The 14,555-nt window shown below is 39.4% G+C and overlaps 2 protein-coding genes across 2 annotated transcripts in view; one reads left to right on the top strand and one right to left on the bottom strand.

Annotated features, from left to right (window-relative positions):
- The first annotated feature begins 477 nt into the window (after positions 1 to 477).
- LOC101848502 lies at positions 478 to 11,864 on the top strand. The gene is made up of 7 exons (XM_005093658.3): positions 478 to 1,373; positions 2,079 to 2,256; positions 3,538 to 4,121; positions 4,999 to 5,220; positions 6,038 to 6,254; positions 6,756 to 7,182; positions 10,028 to 11,864. The coding sequence occupies exons 1-7, from the start codon at positions 636 to 638 to the stop codon at positions 10,359 to 10,361; spliced, it is 2,700 nt and encodes an 899-aa protein (XP_005093715.1). The 5' UTR covers positions 478 to 635; the 3' UTR covers positions 10,362 to 11,864.
- A 2,563-nt stretch (positions 11,865 to 14,427) lies between these two features.
- Positions 14,428 to 14,555, bottom strand: part of LOC101854555 (ubiquitin carboxyl-terminal hydrolase calypso) — a 24,038-nt gene continuing 23,910 nt past the window's right edge. Inside the window, exon 13 of the mRNA XM_013079891.2 lies at positions 14,428 to 14,490. Within this exon, the coding sequence (XP_012935345.2) occupies positions 14,428 to 14,490 (63 nt within the window). The remainder of the gene's footprint in view (positions 14,491 to 14,555) is intronic.

Raw genomic sequence — 14,555 nt, 5'->3', positions numbered from 1 at the left:
ACACACAGACACGCACGCACGCACGCACGCAGGCACACACGCACACACGCACGCACGCACGCACGCACACACACTCAAACACACACTTGCAAACCTACTCAATTGTAATCGTCATTATAGTACAAGTGGGTGATTTAAAAAATTGTATAATGTTATTATGAACCCGGCCGCGCTTGACACACGAAGGGTCTGCCTTTGGAGAACACGTCCCTTGTTTTTTTTTCATATCTTTGTAAATTATTGTTAAAGAAAAGGGGAAGGCAAGAGATGCTCCTTCGCTTGTTCATGAAGATGTTCGTGTCCATTATATAGTCTAGTGCTTTTGAAAATAAATTCTAAGCTTCAGACGTATTTAAACGAATTAAATTATTGATCCCAATGAAATCCTTTCCGGAATAGTAACCGGAACTCTTCAATTCCAATGACTACTAAAATGTTAAACGCGAGAGGGCGCTAGATTGTTTTCTGTAGCAACAATGGCGGGCGTTGGAAGTATACCACTCCAAAGTCGTTTCAGTAGTATCGGAAGCATGAGATAGTGTGTCTATAAAGGTATTTTAGAGTTTCTGCTCCCACTATAGAGAGCATACGTTCCTGAGACAAGTAAAAAACCTCACAAAAAACAATCAGTCGAAATGGCTCCACGGGGAGGAAAACGGGAAAATGTCCTGGAAGCAGACATCAGCTTTGATTTGCAAAGACTTTTTGATCCCTATAATTTTGATCATATTCCAGTGGATCAACGCCTCTCCCTTTTTAAGCAAAGGGACTTACCTCATGTTAGACATTACAAAGCCGCTGTAAAGATATTTGGTGGCCCACATCGCAGAACAAGGGCCATTGTTGCCCCACCTATGGAAACTCCGCTAAAACATCGTCTCGGTGTTTATCACAATGTATTTCAACCCCCTGGACCACCAGCTCTGAATGGGCCCCTGAGACCACAGCCTGAACCAGTGAAAGAACCCACAACAGAAGAAAAAGCTTTGATGGTGGAAGAAGAAAAAGTTTCAAAATACAAGAGTTGGATAAATGAAAGAAAAAAACTGCGGGGTGATTTAGATAATCTTGGCTTGAATGAAAATTTCTTGGCGCGCAAACCTGATAAAACAGAACTAGAGAAAAGAGTGCAAGCAAAGTATCGCAGAGATCGTTTGTGGAAGCCAGAATCACCTCCACCCCCTGAAGTTCCCCCTGAACCAACTCCACTTCCTGATGTGCCATCTGTTACTGTTCCACCACCCAATGGCTTGCAGATCCTTGATAAATTTCTGGTTCTTAATCGCATGAGACTCATGGACCTCTTCAGATTGGCTGACAAAGATAAAAGTTGGACTGTTTCACGAGCAGAATTTTTAAGTGCAGTGTCACAGGTAAGGTTTTAGAGAATCATATTTTACCTTTGAATAATTTGTGTAAAATTAGGCTTGTCGTAGTCTAGGGTATGGTGCTTGTTTCTCATTCAATAATAGTTTCAAGTTCAAAACCTGACAGTGACGAATAATTTCCTTCTTTGAAATTTTCTCTTCTCTTCCTCTTTCCCCTTTTTTTGTCATGTTCTGTCACCAGTTTTCATCTCCGCATTAAATGGATCGATGTATTTCCAAGAAAGCAAGAGCTAGAGAGATCCATAAAAACATTTATTCTTACCAACTGCAGTTACTAAAGGTTATTAAACTAACAGTGCTACAAATGAAATAGAGAGAGAGAAACGCACACACTCACACTCACAGAAAAAGAGAGAGAGAGGAGAGAGAGAGAGAGAGAGAGAGAGAGATTGTTTTTGGAGCGGAGGTGTTTCAGCATGTAATAAATATATTATGTCCATTGTTCTTGTCATGTATATTCACATTTTACAAGTGCACATGACCTTGTAACGCTTTGTACTGTGAACGACCAACAAATATATTTGTGCCAGATGAATGAAGAATGTCATTGCCATTGTCATGTTAATATTTGAGGCTGTCAATCATTCACTTCCGCAAATAATTATATGAACTTCAATAAGATGTAAATTATTGATATATTGATTATATTAAACTAATGTTTCAATTTTTATTTTATTTTGTCTTGTACAGTCTGAAATCCCTCTAACTGAGTCTGAGGTTGATGACATCATTATCACTCTTGATTCAAATTTGGATGACGAGCTGGATTACCAAGAAATCAACAAGGGTCTTACTCAATGGAGAAAGAACAGAAGAGAGTTAAAGAGACAGGGCCTTGCATCTGAATCTCCTGTTCTAGGGTTTGAAGGTAATAACCAAAGCCTTGTAAGTTAGTGAGGCAAAGACAGTTATTAAGTCTTTTAGTTTTAGTAAGACTTTTACAGCACTTGCAATACAATTAGGTTGTATAATGCTTAGATAAATTAATAACAGCAAGTTTTGCTAATGCTCTAAAAGATACTTCTATTTATAAACATACTGCAGTCGACTATGGATGAGTTGATGTCGTTGATGGGTAAAAAAGAGATAAACTCATCCAAAAATCAATTTGATCGTTGGTACCTGTAAAGAAGAAGAGGTGCTGGGTCCTGAGAAAAAGATCAGCTTACCGAAGATCGACTCGAATGAGTTCAAAACAAGCTGAGTTGACTGTATTTCCCCTTTAAATCACCACCTGCTGATTGTCTGAGTTGTATGTTCCATATTGAACTAATGTAAATTTGCCTGGCAAAACCACCTCCAAACTGGCAGCCAGATATACACACTAATTGCAGTGCACAGCACTCATCCGGCAGCTGCTCAATTATTTTTTTATCCCACACACGACTTTGCGAGTTAAAGCTTGTCTCCGATTTGCTCTCTCCCCGCCCATTCCAGCCCCTGCCCTTGTCTTGTTTGTTTCAGGCGCCATGCATTTGATAAATAACCTCTGATCCAGCAGTCATGTGATTTTTAAATTGAATTTGTATTCACACTCTTATAACACACACACTCACACATACACACACACACACACACACACACACACACACCACACACACACACACACACACACACACACAAACACACACTCACACACTCACACACACACACACACACACACACACACACACACACACACACACACACACACACACACACACACACACACACAAATGTATAGAGAGAGTGAATGAGAATGAAACAGACAGAAAGAGAGACTGGGAGAAAAAGGGAGAGAGAGAGAGAGAGGGAGAGAGAGAGAGAAAGAAAGAAAGATATATATATATATATAAATATATCTATCTCTCTCTTTCTTTCTTTCTATATATATAAACATTTATAATTCATCAACAAAAAGACACTTTTCAAACACATCACTCAGCAGAATAATTTTCCTTGATGTTGGACAGCTGGGGTTATCTAACAAAGGACAGCCTAAGATCCCTTTTATACCACCAGCCTTGCTATACTGCCAACTTCATGCTCACCCAAAAGTAGAGGATATAGTGAGTTGTGATTGAACAAGTCTCTGAAGACTTTGAACATTTGATAACTTAAAATGCCTATTTCCTTCTACTAAAACATTTTGTTACTTGTTCTGTTTCAGGCAAATCAAAGACCCCTCCTGTTAAAGACATGAAACCCCCATCCAGAGAAAGAGATGGTCGTAGAACAGCTTCCCGCGAACAAAACACGGAAAAGGGTGCCTCTGTGGAAAAGTCCTCAAAGTCGACCCCGGCACAAACCCCGAGAGAGAGGGTATCTAGGGAGTCTATGAAGAAACCACAATCAAAGGAAGTACTGGTTCGGGAAAGGACCGGCTCCGGCAAGCTAAAAGACACCCACTCGGTGGATAGGTCAATGTCGAGAGAAAGGTCAAATGTCAGTATTTCGAAAGTGTCCTCCAAAGAGGACAAGAGTCAGATGGCTGGGCATGATGCCGAATATTCTGCCCCCAGTAGCCAGCAGCGAGTGCAGCTCTCTGATGTGCTGTCTAGTAACTTGCCGTTGTCTCGAGAGAACCAGAGCGTGGACAAGAGCAACACAGCTGATGAAACATTGCCTGTGGACAGTGGCCTTGACCGGTCTGTGTACGAGGACGTTTTGTTCCCGTCGCAAGACACTCCGAGAGCCACAACAACAGCTGAAGATATTGGAGAAGAGGAAGAGGGAATGAAAGGAAAAGATAAGGTAATACATTGTAGTATCTTCTGTTAATTTTTCCCTGAAAATTGTGATGAGAGAGAGAGAGAGAGAGAGAGAGAGAGAGAGAGAGAGAGAGAGAGAGAGAGAGAGAGAGAGAGAGAGAGAGAGAGAGAGAGAGAGAGAGAACGTTTTATAGAGCGAGGTTGTTTCAGCACGTAAAACATGTATTTACTAATGTCCTTTCTTGTTGTGTGTATGAGTGAGTGCACCTAACCTTTGTATCGTCCACTGCTATAGTAAACGACCAAGACAAATTTCTCCCCTTGAGATAAATAAAGATTGTCATTGTCATTGTCATTGTGAAGGTGATCGTGAGAGTGTGGTCAATAAATAGTAAATTAAATTTTCCTTGAGTGTGAGACCAGGAAAGGACATTGGTGATCCTCCTGTGTATAAGCTTGTAAGTAAAAAGCAAGTGTTTGGATGTAACACCCGTATCAACCCTATAAGGTTATTGAAGAGGTAGGACCTTTGAATTAAACGATTGGACTGAGCCAAATGGGTTGAGATCCTTGAAAACTCCGCTAAAACGACCTGAATTTAAGAATGCCTAGTCTGGGATTGAAATCAAGGCCATCCGCTCTGTAGTCCAGCATGATACCAATTGAGCGAAGTGAGAGCCCCTGTCTAAGCTTGACCAGTCTCAAACTAAAAAATTCTGACCGAAATGCAAACTCTATTCCATATTATTATCCTTCCATTAATAGAACAAACAACTATATGACCATTTGTGTATCGCTGTGCTTCTCTTTACTCAGACCCAAACTCTATTCCATATTATTATTCCATCAATAAAACAAACAATGTTTAATATTGATGGCCTGTTAACTTTTTGCTTCTCTTACTAATTTGCTTCTCTCAGAGGTCTCCTTCGTATGCAGAGGGTAGCCGGCCGGAGTCTCGTCGGGCTGGTTCCACTCACTCTGACAGTAGATCAAGGTCAAGGACAAGCACACCGAACACTCTGGAGCCTCCAGACTTTGACCTCCGAGATGAGACGAGAGCTCCGGAGTCTGCCGAAGCAATGGTAGACATCAGGAAACACGACCGAGTCGTGCTGAGCAGAAGTAACCTCAGAAGAAGTGTGAGTTGGTTGTCCAAGATTGCTAGTAAAATTCAAGTTTGTTTGACGATATGGTGAAACTGCAACTAAAATCTTTACAAATCTTTAACGGCATTGCTAATGAAGCTAATGTCCCAGATGCCTTGAAAATAATAAGTTTCCTTCCTTTTTTTGTTTTTAGGTGCAGGAAAATTCAGGGACAGTTTATGAAAACCTTTTTTTTAAAAATCGCATCTAGAACAAGTGACTCCATAATTTTTGTGAATTAAACTTCGTCATCATTGGATCTTGAGGATAGTGGGATGGACATTTAATGTGTAAATTTGGTCCCTGTAAAAAAGCAGAACCTATGGTGTACCAAGACATTAAAAAGGACACCAGAGCATCTTCCAAGTATTTTAATTCACACTCTCTTAATTTGTCCAGTCCTTGTCTCTCTCTGAGCTTCTTTTTTCTGAAGACTTTTCCAGTCAATTCCACCTACTCTTGTTTTGTATAGGGTTTTACGGCGCTCGCAACTGCATAAGGTTATATGAGCGCACTCCACCTACTCTATGGCCATTTGCATTTCATTATTTCAAAGAAATAGACAGCATTTTACTTTTTTTGTCCAATAAGTTAGTGTAATTACAGTGGAGCATAGATAACATGAACATCGAAAACTCAAAATCACAGACAGTTCATACAATTTGGTGTTCCCCAACTGATATTTTAAAACTTTTCATTACACTGGTTTATCATAATTATGGATATGTCAAACATATTCATCAATCCTCAACATGTTTGAGTTATCCATTCCCGACCGTATAAAACTTCTTCCTTTTCTGTTTCATGATAGCTTTCTCGGGAGCAGAAAGTCATGTTTGATGAGCTGCCTGGTGTGATCAAAGTCGGGTACAAACCTATTGACGACCACTGCTCCGAGTCGACCCTGGGCAGCGGAGTTTCTGACATGGTCAACCAGTTCAGGAGGGAGAAACTGAAGGAGTACTTTGAAGTGAAGAAACTCTGTGAAGAGAAAGGTTTACCTTTCAACCATAAAACTTTGGATCGTGGTATGTATTTTTATACTTTTCGCGTGGAAAAAGAAAAAGACACTAGCTTTTAAATATTGAACATGTTTTACATCAAAGTTGCCTGTTAGACAGCTCCAAGAAGCAGCAGTGTAAGCTGAAGGTTGCTGGTAAAGTGCTTTTTTTTTTCAAGGCCAAGAGTGACTAATTTAAAAAAATCATTTTCTTTTGTATTTAGCAGTTTTTATTCTGCTTGTTTTAGCTGACTATATGTTATTGCCTGGTGCTGAATATGATTGATGTTTTTTAAGTTGTAGGCTCTGAAAGGTTGTTTTTTTTCTTCTCATGTTGAGACTGAAAGGTAGAGATGCTCAAGCTACATCAGAACATTTTCCATTTTGAAATGTGATGTATATTAATTGGTAATAGGACGTTTTGTTATTTTTAAGTACATGTGAACAAAATGGGAGTTGTCATTTCAGTTGTATATTTTGTGAGGTTTTTTTTCTCTCATACAAAACACCCTGTATAATGTTATTTCAGTTCTCCTCTATCCTGGAGATATGCCTACAAACCATCTGAAAAAGAACATTGTTCTACCTCTCGGACCGCTCACTAATGAAGTCAGCCCATTCAATCAGCCAAAGCCAAAGAAGAAGAGCAAGAAACGACGCCGAGGGATGGGGCGGGTGAGCCGAGCGTCAGGCTTGAGCGGTCTCAGCGGAGCGGGAAGTGGCGGGGTTCCTGGTGGTTTTGCGAAAAGTGGTGACGGAGCTGCTGGTGATGATGATGGGGAGAGAAGTGGCAGTGGAAGCTCTAAACGCAGCTACGTGACTGTGGAGGATGTGTACCCGTTTGCTTCCAGCGTAGCGCCGAAGGTCTACAAGGAAAACCTCAGCTCTGGTAGAGCTCTTATCTCTCGCAAAGTGGACAACTGGATGACGTTTGAGGAGTACAGCAAGTATACAGAGTAAGTACTGATCAAAGATGGGATGGGGGGAAGGAGAAGGGAAAGGGGAAGGGTGTTTGGTTTCTTCCGCGGATAAATTGTACAGTTAAGACTTTCCGAGATGGCCACCCCTTGTGGTGTATAAAAGTGATTGTCTTAAACAGATGGATGCCTTGAATGTCATTATAATGTTTAAAAATGTACGGATGGGGGGTGGGGAGGGGGGGGAGTGAGAATTAGTCATTTAATATAGTTTATACGGCTGATTGTCTTGGATTGGTGGCTGTTTGAGCAGGTTTGACTGTATTATGATTTTTCCCCTTCTATTTGAGAGGTGTAAGGGTGTATTAAAGTATTATGCTCATTTCCACACGTAGTATGCTGCTTAAAGTTAAGGCTAGATCCTCTTACCGTCAATTATGTTGAAGCAAACAAGGTTTTAGAAAACAGGAATCTCATGCAAGTGGAGATTTAAAAAAAAATTTTGAAACATAATGGAATTCTTACATGTTTTTAGTCTCTCAGCTTAAAGTCACGTTAATTTTCTGTATTATATGAGGTATATAATTGTGTTCTCTCCTATGTTTTCGTTTTGAAAATGAATCACTGAAAATATGTGCTATACAGATAAAAGTAAACAGTGAAAAAGAGAAAAAAACCAATCTTACTCAAATTATCGAGAATTGCTCAAAATGAGTATGGTAAAAATGCAAGAAAAAAAGTTTTCTAAATGCCTTTGGACAAGTCATAAGTCCTCTGCTAGATATATGAAGATCTGCACTCTTGAATCCTTCTATGAAGCTGATCTGCTGGCTTTTGAGGGATTTTTTAAATGTCCTCATTGGCACAATTTAGATAATTTAGGATGCAGGCTTTCAAACCTGCCTGTCAGGGCCAACCAGGGCTGAGAGGGATACAAGATCCCAGCAGAAAGACCAAGATACTAGATAAAAATTGTTTCCCCACTCAGGAATCGAACTTGGGTCTCTTGAATGCGACAGCGAAGCACCTGCTAATTGCTACATCACAGATGCGGGTATCTTGAACGTAAATTATGCACTTTATCAAAGAATAATGCTTGCCCATCTTTCCACATACTTCCATTTTAGAGAGGAAGCTGGTCAACTACTTGCTGGTAATTTAAAAAGCAGTTTGACCTCAGATTCTCTTTTCAACATTGGTGCTTGTGGGTAGATTGTCACTTTTTTGTTTTTTGCTTTATTCAAAATGTTATGCACTGGAAAAGGGAAATTCAGGAAAATGTATTTTTTTCTCTAACAGATTGGGACAGATTAGTCTTCTTTCTACCTTGAGCTTTTTATAATTTTCAAAAGCCATTTAGATGTGTTTTTTAAATTTCATCTTCATTCTGCACCATTTTTTCATTAAAGCTTATTTGAGACACGATTTATATATTGCAGACAAAAATGATCTTGCTTGAAAATGAAGATAATGTGCTTGTTTGATGAACTTGTGTCTTTTCAAATGTTTGGAAAGTGTCAGTCAGTTCATTTGGCTAGTTCACTCTTGCTCATTTTTCCTTCCTGCACCATCTGAATTAGTTAAACATGCACAAGCTTTATTTATAAAAGTGACATGGGGCTACTTTGGAAAATGTTTCATTTTCGTTTGTTTTTGTTTTTTTGGTAACATTATTACTTTTTCCTATAACTTTATTATTTTTGTTACTAATGTGGCAGAGCGGAGGTTTTAGTTTTATAACTGGGTGGAACAGTTTATCTAAAAATATCCTCCAAAATTCACTCGCTCTGCCATGAAGGGAATGGGTGTTGGTAGGTGCACCAAGTTTTTCCTCTGCCGTTCCTTTTGTTCTGTTATTTTTGTCTTTTGTATTCCTTTTTAATCAGGAAGCACCGTAACATTTAAACACTTTTGTTTTCATTCAGTGACTCTGTTTGTTACCCCCCAATCCATTATATATATATTATATAAAATATTGGTTCAGGATTTCAAGGGAAAGTGCAGAAGATGAGGGATGATTTTTTTAACCCAATGAGCCCGTGACACTGATATATCGGTGTCCGGGTTGTTTGAGTTTGACCTTGCCCTGAACCATGGTTGTGTGCTCGTCTACTATAGAACAGTAGTCCGTACACGGATAAAAAGGGGGTAAATACGTTAAAAGGACTTGTAGGTTCCTTTTAACTATTATTGTATTATAATAAAGGTCAAGGAACTCATGGAAGAGAGAGAGAATTTGTTTGAACAAACTTTTGTGTCTTTTGTGTGTTCCCATGTAGGCATTCTTTGCTCAGGAAGCCAGGGGACAAGTTATTTTGGGCTCAGGAGGTCAGGGTTCATTGGGTTAAATTTTCCTAAAGTTCAGAGTAGGCTCAGCACCAAAAGTGTTCCATCTACCTGTGTTATTGCTGTTAATGAAATCTTTGACACAGGGCCTGTGAGACTGTGGTGGGTTCTCTTTGTGTGTGCTGTTTTCATAAGAATGCAATGTAGTACTAGACTGAAATAGATAGATCAGTTATTGATGGTGAAGCAACAAGTGGTCTTAATCAAGAATGTAAGGAAAATTAAAGCTAAAAGACAGAGACAAAATATGTCAAAGTAAATATCACATATTATTTATTATGTATGTTTTAAAAGCATGTCAGGCTCCTTACTATCAGATAATTACATGTGTCTGAACTTCACACTCGTGTAATTTTCTTTTCTTTCATTTTCTTCTGAGTCCAGAGCTGTAACTGTAAGTGCATGGACTGGACAGACTACGACAAACTTTTAAAAGTAGATTTGAGCCTTTTATTTTTATATCATGCTCTTGTAATTTTTGTGTGAAAAACCACCATCATCATCATCATCATTTTTTGCTTTTCTCATTTCTCCTCAGAAACCTTCCGAATAGATTCAGAAATTTGAATCGCAGAAGTAACCCGGACGCTGCCTGGCCAGGTTTCCTGCTGGACAAACTGCGACTGTGTATGCCCCCTTATGATGGCAACGCGTTTGTTGACACTTATGGCAGACCCATCCTGAACAGAGACTCGCGTGCGTACGAAGGTCATGGAGTTGGTTTGTACAGCGGGAAAGGTCACGCCGTGTTCCGACACACGGGTCAGCAGAAGCGTGCATACCCAGGGTACAACAATGACTTACTGACGTGGCCTGTGGGGGAGCACGGTGTTCGATACGGTAACATCGATGAGCATAGACTGGTGCATTAAATTCCTGATGATCGTATGTCCTGATTACACTATGTCTCCCTTGTGCCAAATGCACAAGATCCAGGCTAGTTACCCATCGCGGGAACCATAAGCTGGAGATGTCAAAACTTTCGAGATTCCTATTGAAGAAAGCTTGAAGACTTCAAAGGTTTTGTTTTGTTTTGTTTGTTTTTTAGTAAAGAGAAGCACATTGACAAAATAATGGTCATTTAGTGCTGGGAAAAAATAAGACAAACAGATAGAAACAACAGAGGGAAAGTGATTTTTACATTTCAGTGTCATGGTTATCATGTTGCTTTATCCTCTTTCAGATTTCATTCAGAGGTAAAGATGAGCTTGGACGCGTCGGTGGCCCAGAGGTTAGGCTACCAGACTCGTAATCATGTAATTGTGCGTTAAGGGGTTCAAGCGTCGGCTTGGTCCGATGTTGTGTCCTTGGAAAAGGCACTGGCCCTTTTGGAGATGAACGTTAAACTTGGAAGTCCCTCCTCTTAAACAACCTAATAGTGTTGATAGGGGCATTAAACCTATACCATTTCCATTTTAAAAAATGAGCTGTGTTCTGTGATAGTAGTACATGGTGATTTGAATAATTCGAATTAAGTATCTGAAGCAAACAAGGAAACCGCTTCTCTGTGCAAACCGCTACTACCTTTCCCCTCTGTTTCCCTAATTTTTACCTTTGCGGATATAATATAATGCTGCGGTGTCAGAATTCTTTTTAAGAGAACCTCTTGACTTCCAGATTTGAGTTTTGATATTAAGCCAATTTCAGCTGTGTGGGTTATTTCAGCAGAGGCAGAACCTTCAGTCAAAGTAGTTGCACACTCTCCGAGCACCCTCATTACTAGAACTAAAACATTCCCATAAAGTGTTTGAAGACAAGACTTTTGAAAGTTCCCACTTTGTTCAACATATAGTATAACATGTATAGCTTGAATTATTCGGGACCGGCCTCTGTAGTTGGAGGGATCCGTAAATTGAGGGATATCTTACAAAGATTTAGAGTCTTTGTTTGACCTATCCGTGTTATTCTGTATTTCAAATTTCAATCACCTCCTTTCGTCTATTGTAATCATACTGTTGATAAGGTTGTTGCCTTGTGTTTACCACCTGCTGTCAAAATGGTTTTGGTGATTATTTTGCTTGTGTTGGTTTTGAGATATTGGTCCACTGCTGACAAGCACTTGTGTGATATTCTTATGTCATTAATAATGATGCCATTTTTGTGCCTCTATCTTTGTCTACTCACGAGGGTTGACAGGAAAATGTGTCGATAAGCAATATGAATATTTGTATGATTACCTGGAATATTAAGAGTTGAAGTAGGCCTCTATTAGATTATATGCGTAATGAAACCGTACAGGACATATTGAAGGATTTAGGGGTTTCTTATGCGATGAAATAGGTGTAAGAAAGGCTGAAAAAGCCAAAAATGCCCACCTCTCAAAATCCAAAGGAGTTGGGGGTCGCCTGGTCCCAGAGGTAAAATTAGCTAGAAAATGACAGCCAAAGTACAGTAACTTTGAGCAACTTCCAAAGCTTGGGTGTCCTTAGAAACAACAAACTTACATTTTTTGAGCCTCTCAACTATGATTTTCATTCAAATTTTTTTGTCTCTTGAAATTGAAAGTAATGAAAGTTGGGCCTTTCTGAAGTAGACAATGCTTTATCATGATGAATTTCATTCTAATTTCCAAGGTGTTATTGATACCCAAAAAGTTTTCCTGTAAGTACCTTGTGCGTAGTGATGGCCACTTTTCCTGGTTACTCTGATTGGGTACTTGGATACTTCCGGTTCTCCGTTATTGTGTGTAGTGAAAGACAACTTTTATTATGGGTTCTTTGACCAAATACGTACGCTAGCGTATGTGACTACTGCTGAAACCTCTACATTTATCGCCCCTATTTTACATGATTTTTTTCACCATGCTGTTCTCATGGTTGTGTTGGATGGAATATTTATGGCAATGCTACACTTGTGCAAGTTACTGTCACATTATAAATTATTATGACTTTTTTTTTTACAAAAGCCAAAAAAAATCTTTTTTTGTGTTTCTTACTTCAAGTTTTTGTTGTGTACATGTCAGTCTTTGATTTCAGCTTACTACATTTAATCCTTTGAGCCCTGACCTCCTGAGGTTACCTCTGCCTGAGCTCCTGAGCTATTACTAACATTCATATGATGGTCTAAATCACATTCCATATCCCACTCAGGGTAGTCCTTGTCATTACCAGCATCAAATTCAGAAAAATCTATAAAGTAATTTTAAATAACGTCCTGTGTAGTAAACACACTTTCTCGTGCCCTTTTGGTCCCAGGTGGGTTGGGTTTGGGATAGGGTCTCGGTCACTGCTGTACCGGTGGCTAGGGCTCAAAGGGTTAAGGAACTTAACCCGATCTGTACGTCCTGTTTTACTATCGTATCCAAACGACGTGGGGAACTCTATGCCATCACTTTCCAAAGAGGAAATTTACTCATTAATCCAATCTGTACGCCTTGCGTAGCAGTCTGTCAAAATGAGCTTTTGAGAAATACTGAAAGTTTCAAAGAGATCTTCCTACTAGAAGTATTCTAAAATGTGAAGAATAGAAGCCTGGGGGTACAAAATGACCCCAGGGTGTAGGGATAGGGTTAAAATACCTTGTCAGCTGCATGAAGCAGAGGTGAAGAAGTGCCATGATAACATCTGTACACCAAAGAGATTAATGCTAAAAGAAAGAGTAATTCACAGGATGTATGTCAAGCAGTTTTATTGCACCATTTCGAATCAACAAACATCAATTTGCCTGAGGAAATGGCAGAGAGGCCATTTATTAACTGCACAAAGCTGACGAAAGGGGACCACATGCACTGAGATAGTGATGGGTTACAACATTCCAAAGAGCATAAAGTGAGATCGAAAGAAGATATCCTACTGCGAGCTCCAAATTTTCTAGAAATTGGAGTCCAAATCTGAAATGGAATGACTATACCGTTTTCAGCAGGGATACATCAGACATTACGTTCAATAATGTCTTTGTTACTCTTAAAGGTGTTTCAGAACTCTGTACGTTATGTTACATGATATGGATTGTCACTCCTGTCAAACTCGTAAAATTACCTAAGAGGAGGAACCTCCAATAAAATATTCATCTCTGACGAACGAAACCAAGCAGGTTGAGGATAATCATGAAAATACACTAAACAACTAAAATTCTGGTACACCCCTTTGCTTAAGGTTTTGAACCAGAATCATCTATATATATTCATTGCACAGCATGACATTAAGTGAGCTGCTAATGTTCCATCAAACCTCTATACATATTAAATGTTAAAAGAATGTCCTGATAAAGAACTCTCAGGAAATCATATTTTACTTGGGAATTAATTGAAATTCCTTTAACCTTTCACTCATTCCCAACTCTGTCCAGCACAAAAAATTATTATCATCATCACAAACTAGAATATGAATAGGTATTCATACTTGCTTTCCTCTACAGCAACAATACAGAGGAAGAAAGTATTTTCAGCACAACAAAACTGTTGATAAAAAAGCATAGTTTTTTCAACTCCAACAGTCCAATGTCTGCAAGGTCTTTCAAAAGCTAATCTGCCAATCATCATCTCTGGCAGAATGGCATAACGCTTTTTTAGCTTCAATAAATCAGATTAAAAAAACCACAAAGTCAAAATCACTTGACCAAGGTCAGATTGTGTGAATGTTTGAGTTGAATGAAGCCACAATGACACAGTAATGGCCCGCCTTCTGGTCCTTGATAATAATAATAGATAGCATTTGTAAAGCGCAAATTCTCGGTCAACAGCAAGCTCTATGTGCTTTACAATCTATATTATTACCATAGCAGACCCGGTAGCACTCTGAAACTATCTCAACTTCGTGGGAAACACACATTGTAAGCTGCCATTTTACAGGCGCTAAAAACATAGTGACAAGATCTTTCACTGTCTATGGCCGGGTGCCCATTCCCACATGAGTGAATTGAGGAAAATTAGTGTTAAAAAAATGCCTTTCCCAAGGACACAACGTCAGGCCTGAGGCTTGAATCCATACACCAGTAACCTCAAGATCTTGAGTCCGGTAGCCTAACCACTATACACGGAGGCTGGCCCGGAATCTTGTGCATCTGGCACAGAAGGACATTGTTTTAGAAGGAGGACACAATAAAGGCCATTGAGGGTTGAAAGGGGG

Source organism: Aplysia californica, unplaced genomic scaffold (genome assembly GCF_000002075.1).
Source record: "Aplysia californica isolate F4 #8 unplaced genomic scaffold, AplCal3.0 scaffold00067, whole genome shotgun sequence".
NCBI lineage: Eukaryota > Metazoa > Mollusca > Gastropoda > Aplysiida > Aplysiidae > Aplysia > Aplysia californica.
The sequence above is the reverse complement of the archived record's forward strand: the minus strand, read 5'-3'. Positions and strand labels throughout refer to the sequence as shown.

Coding starts and splice junctions, on each gene's coding strand:
- LOC101848502 (XM_005093658.3), top strand. CDS start 636: ATGGCTCCACGGGGAGGAAAACGGGAAAATGTCCTGGAAGCAGACATC. Junction 2,257..3,537: donor TCCTGTTCTAGGGTTTGAAG/GTAATAACCAAA, acceptor GTTCTGTTTCAG/GCAAATCAAAGACCCCTCCT. Junction 6,255..6,755: donor CCATAAAACTTTGGATCGTG/GTATGTATTTTT, acceptor ATGTTATTTCAG/TTCTCCTCTATCCTGGAGAT.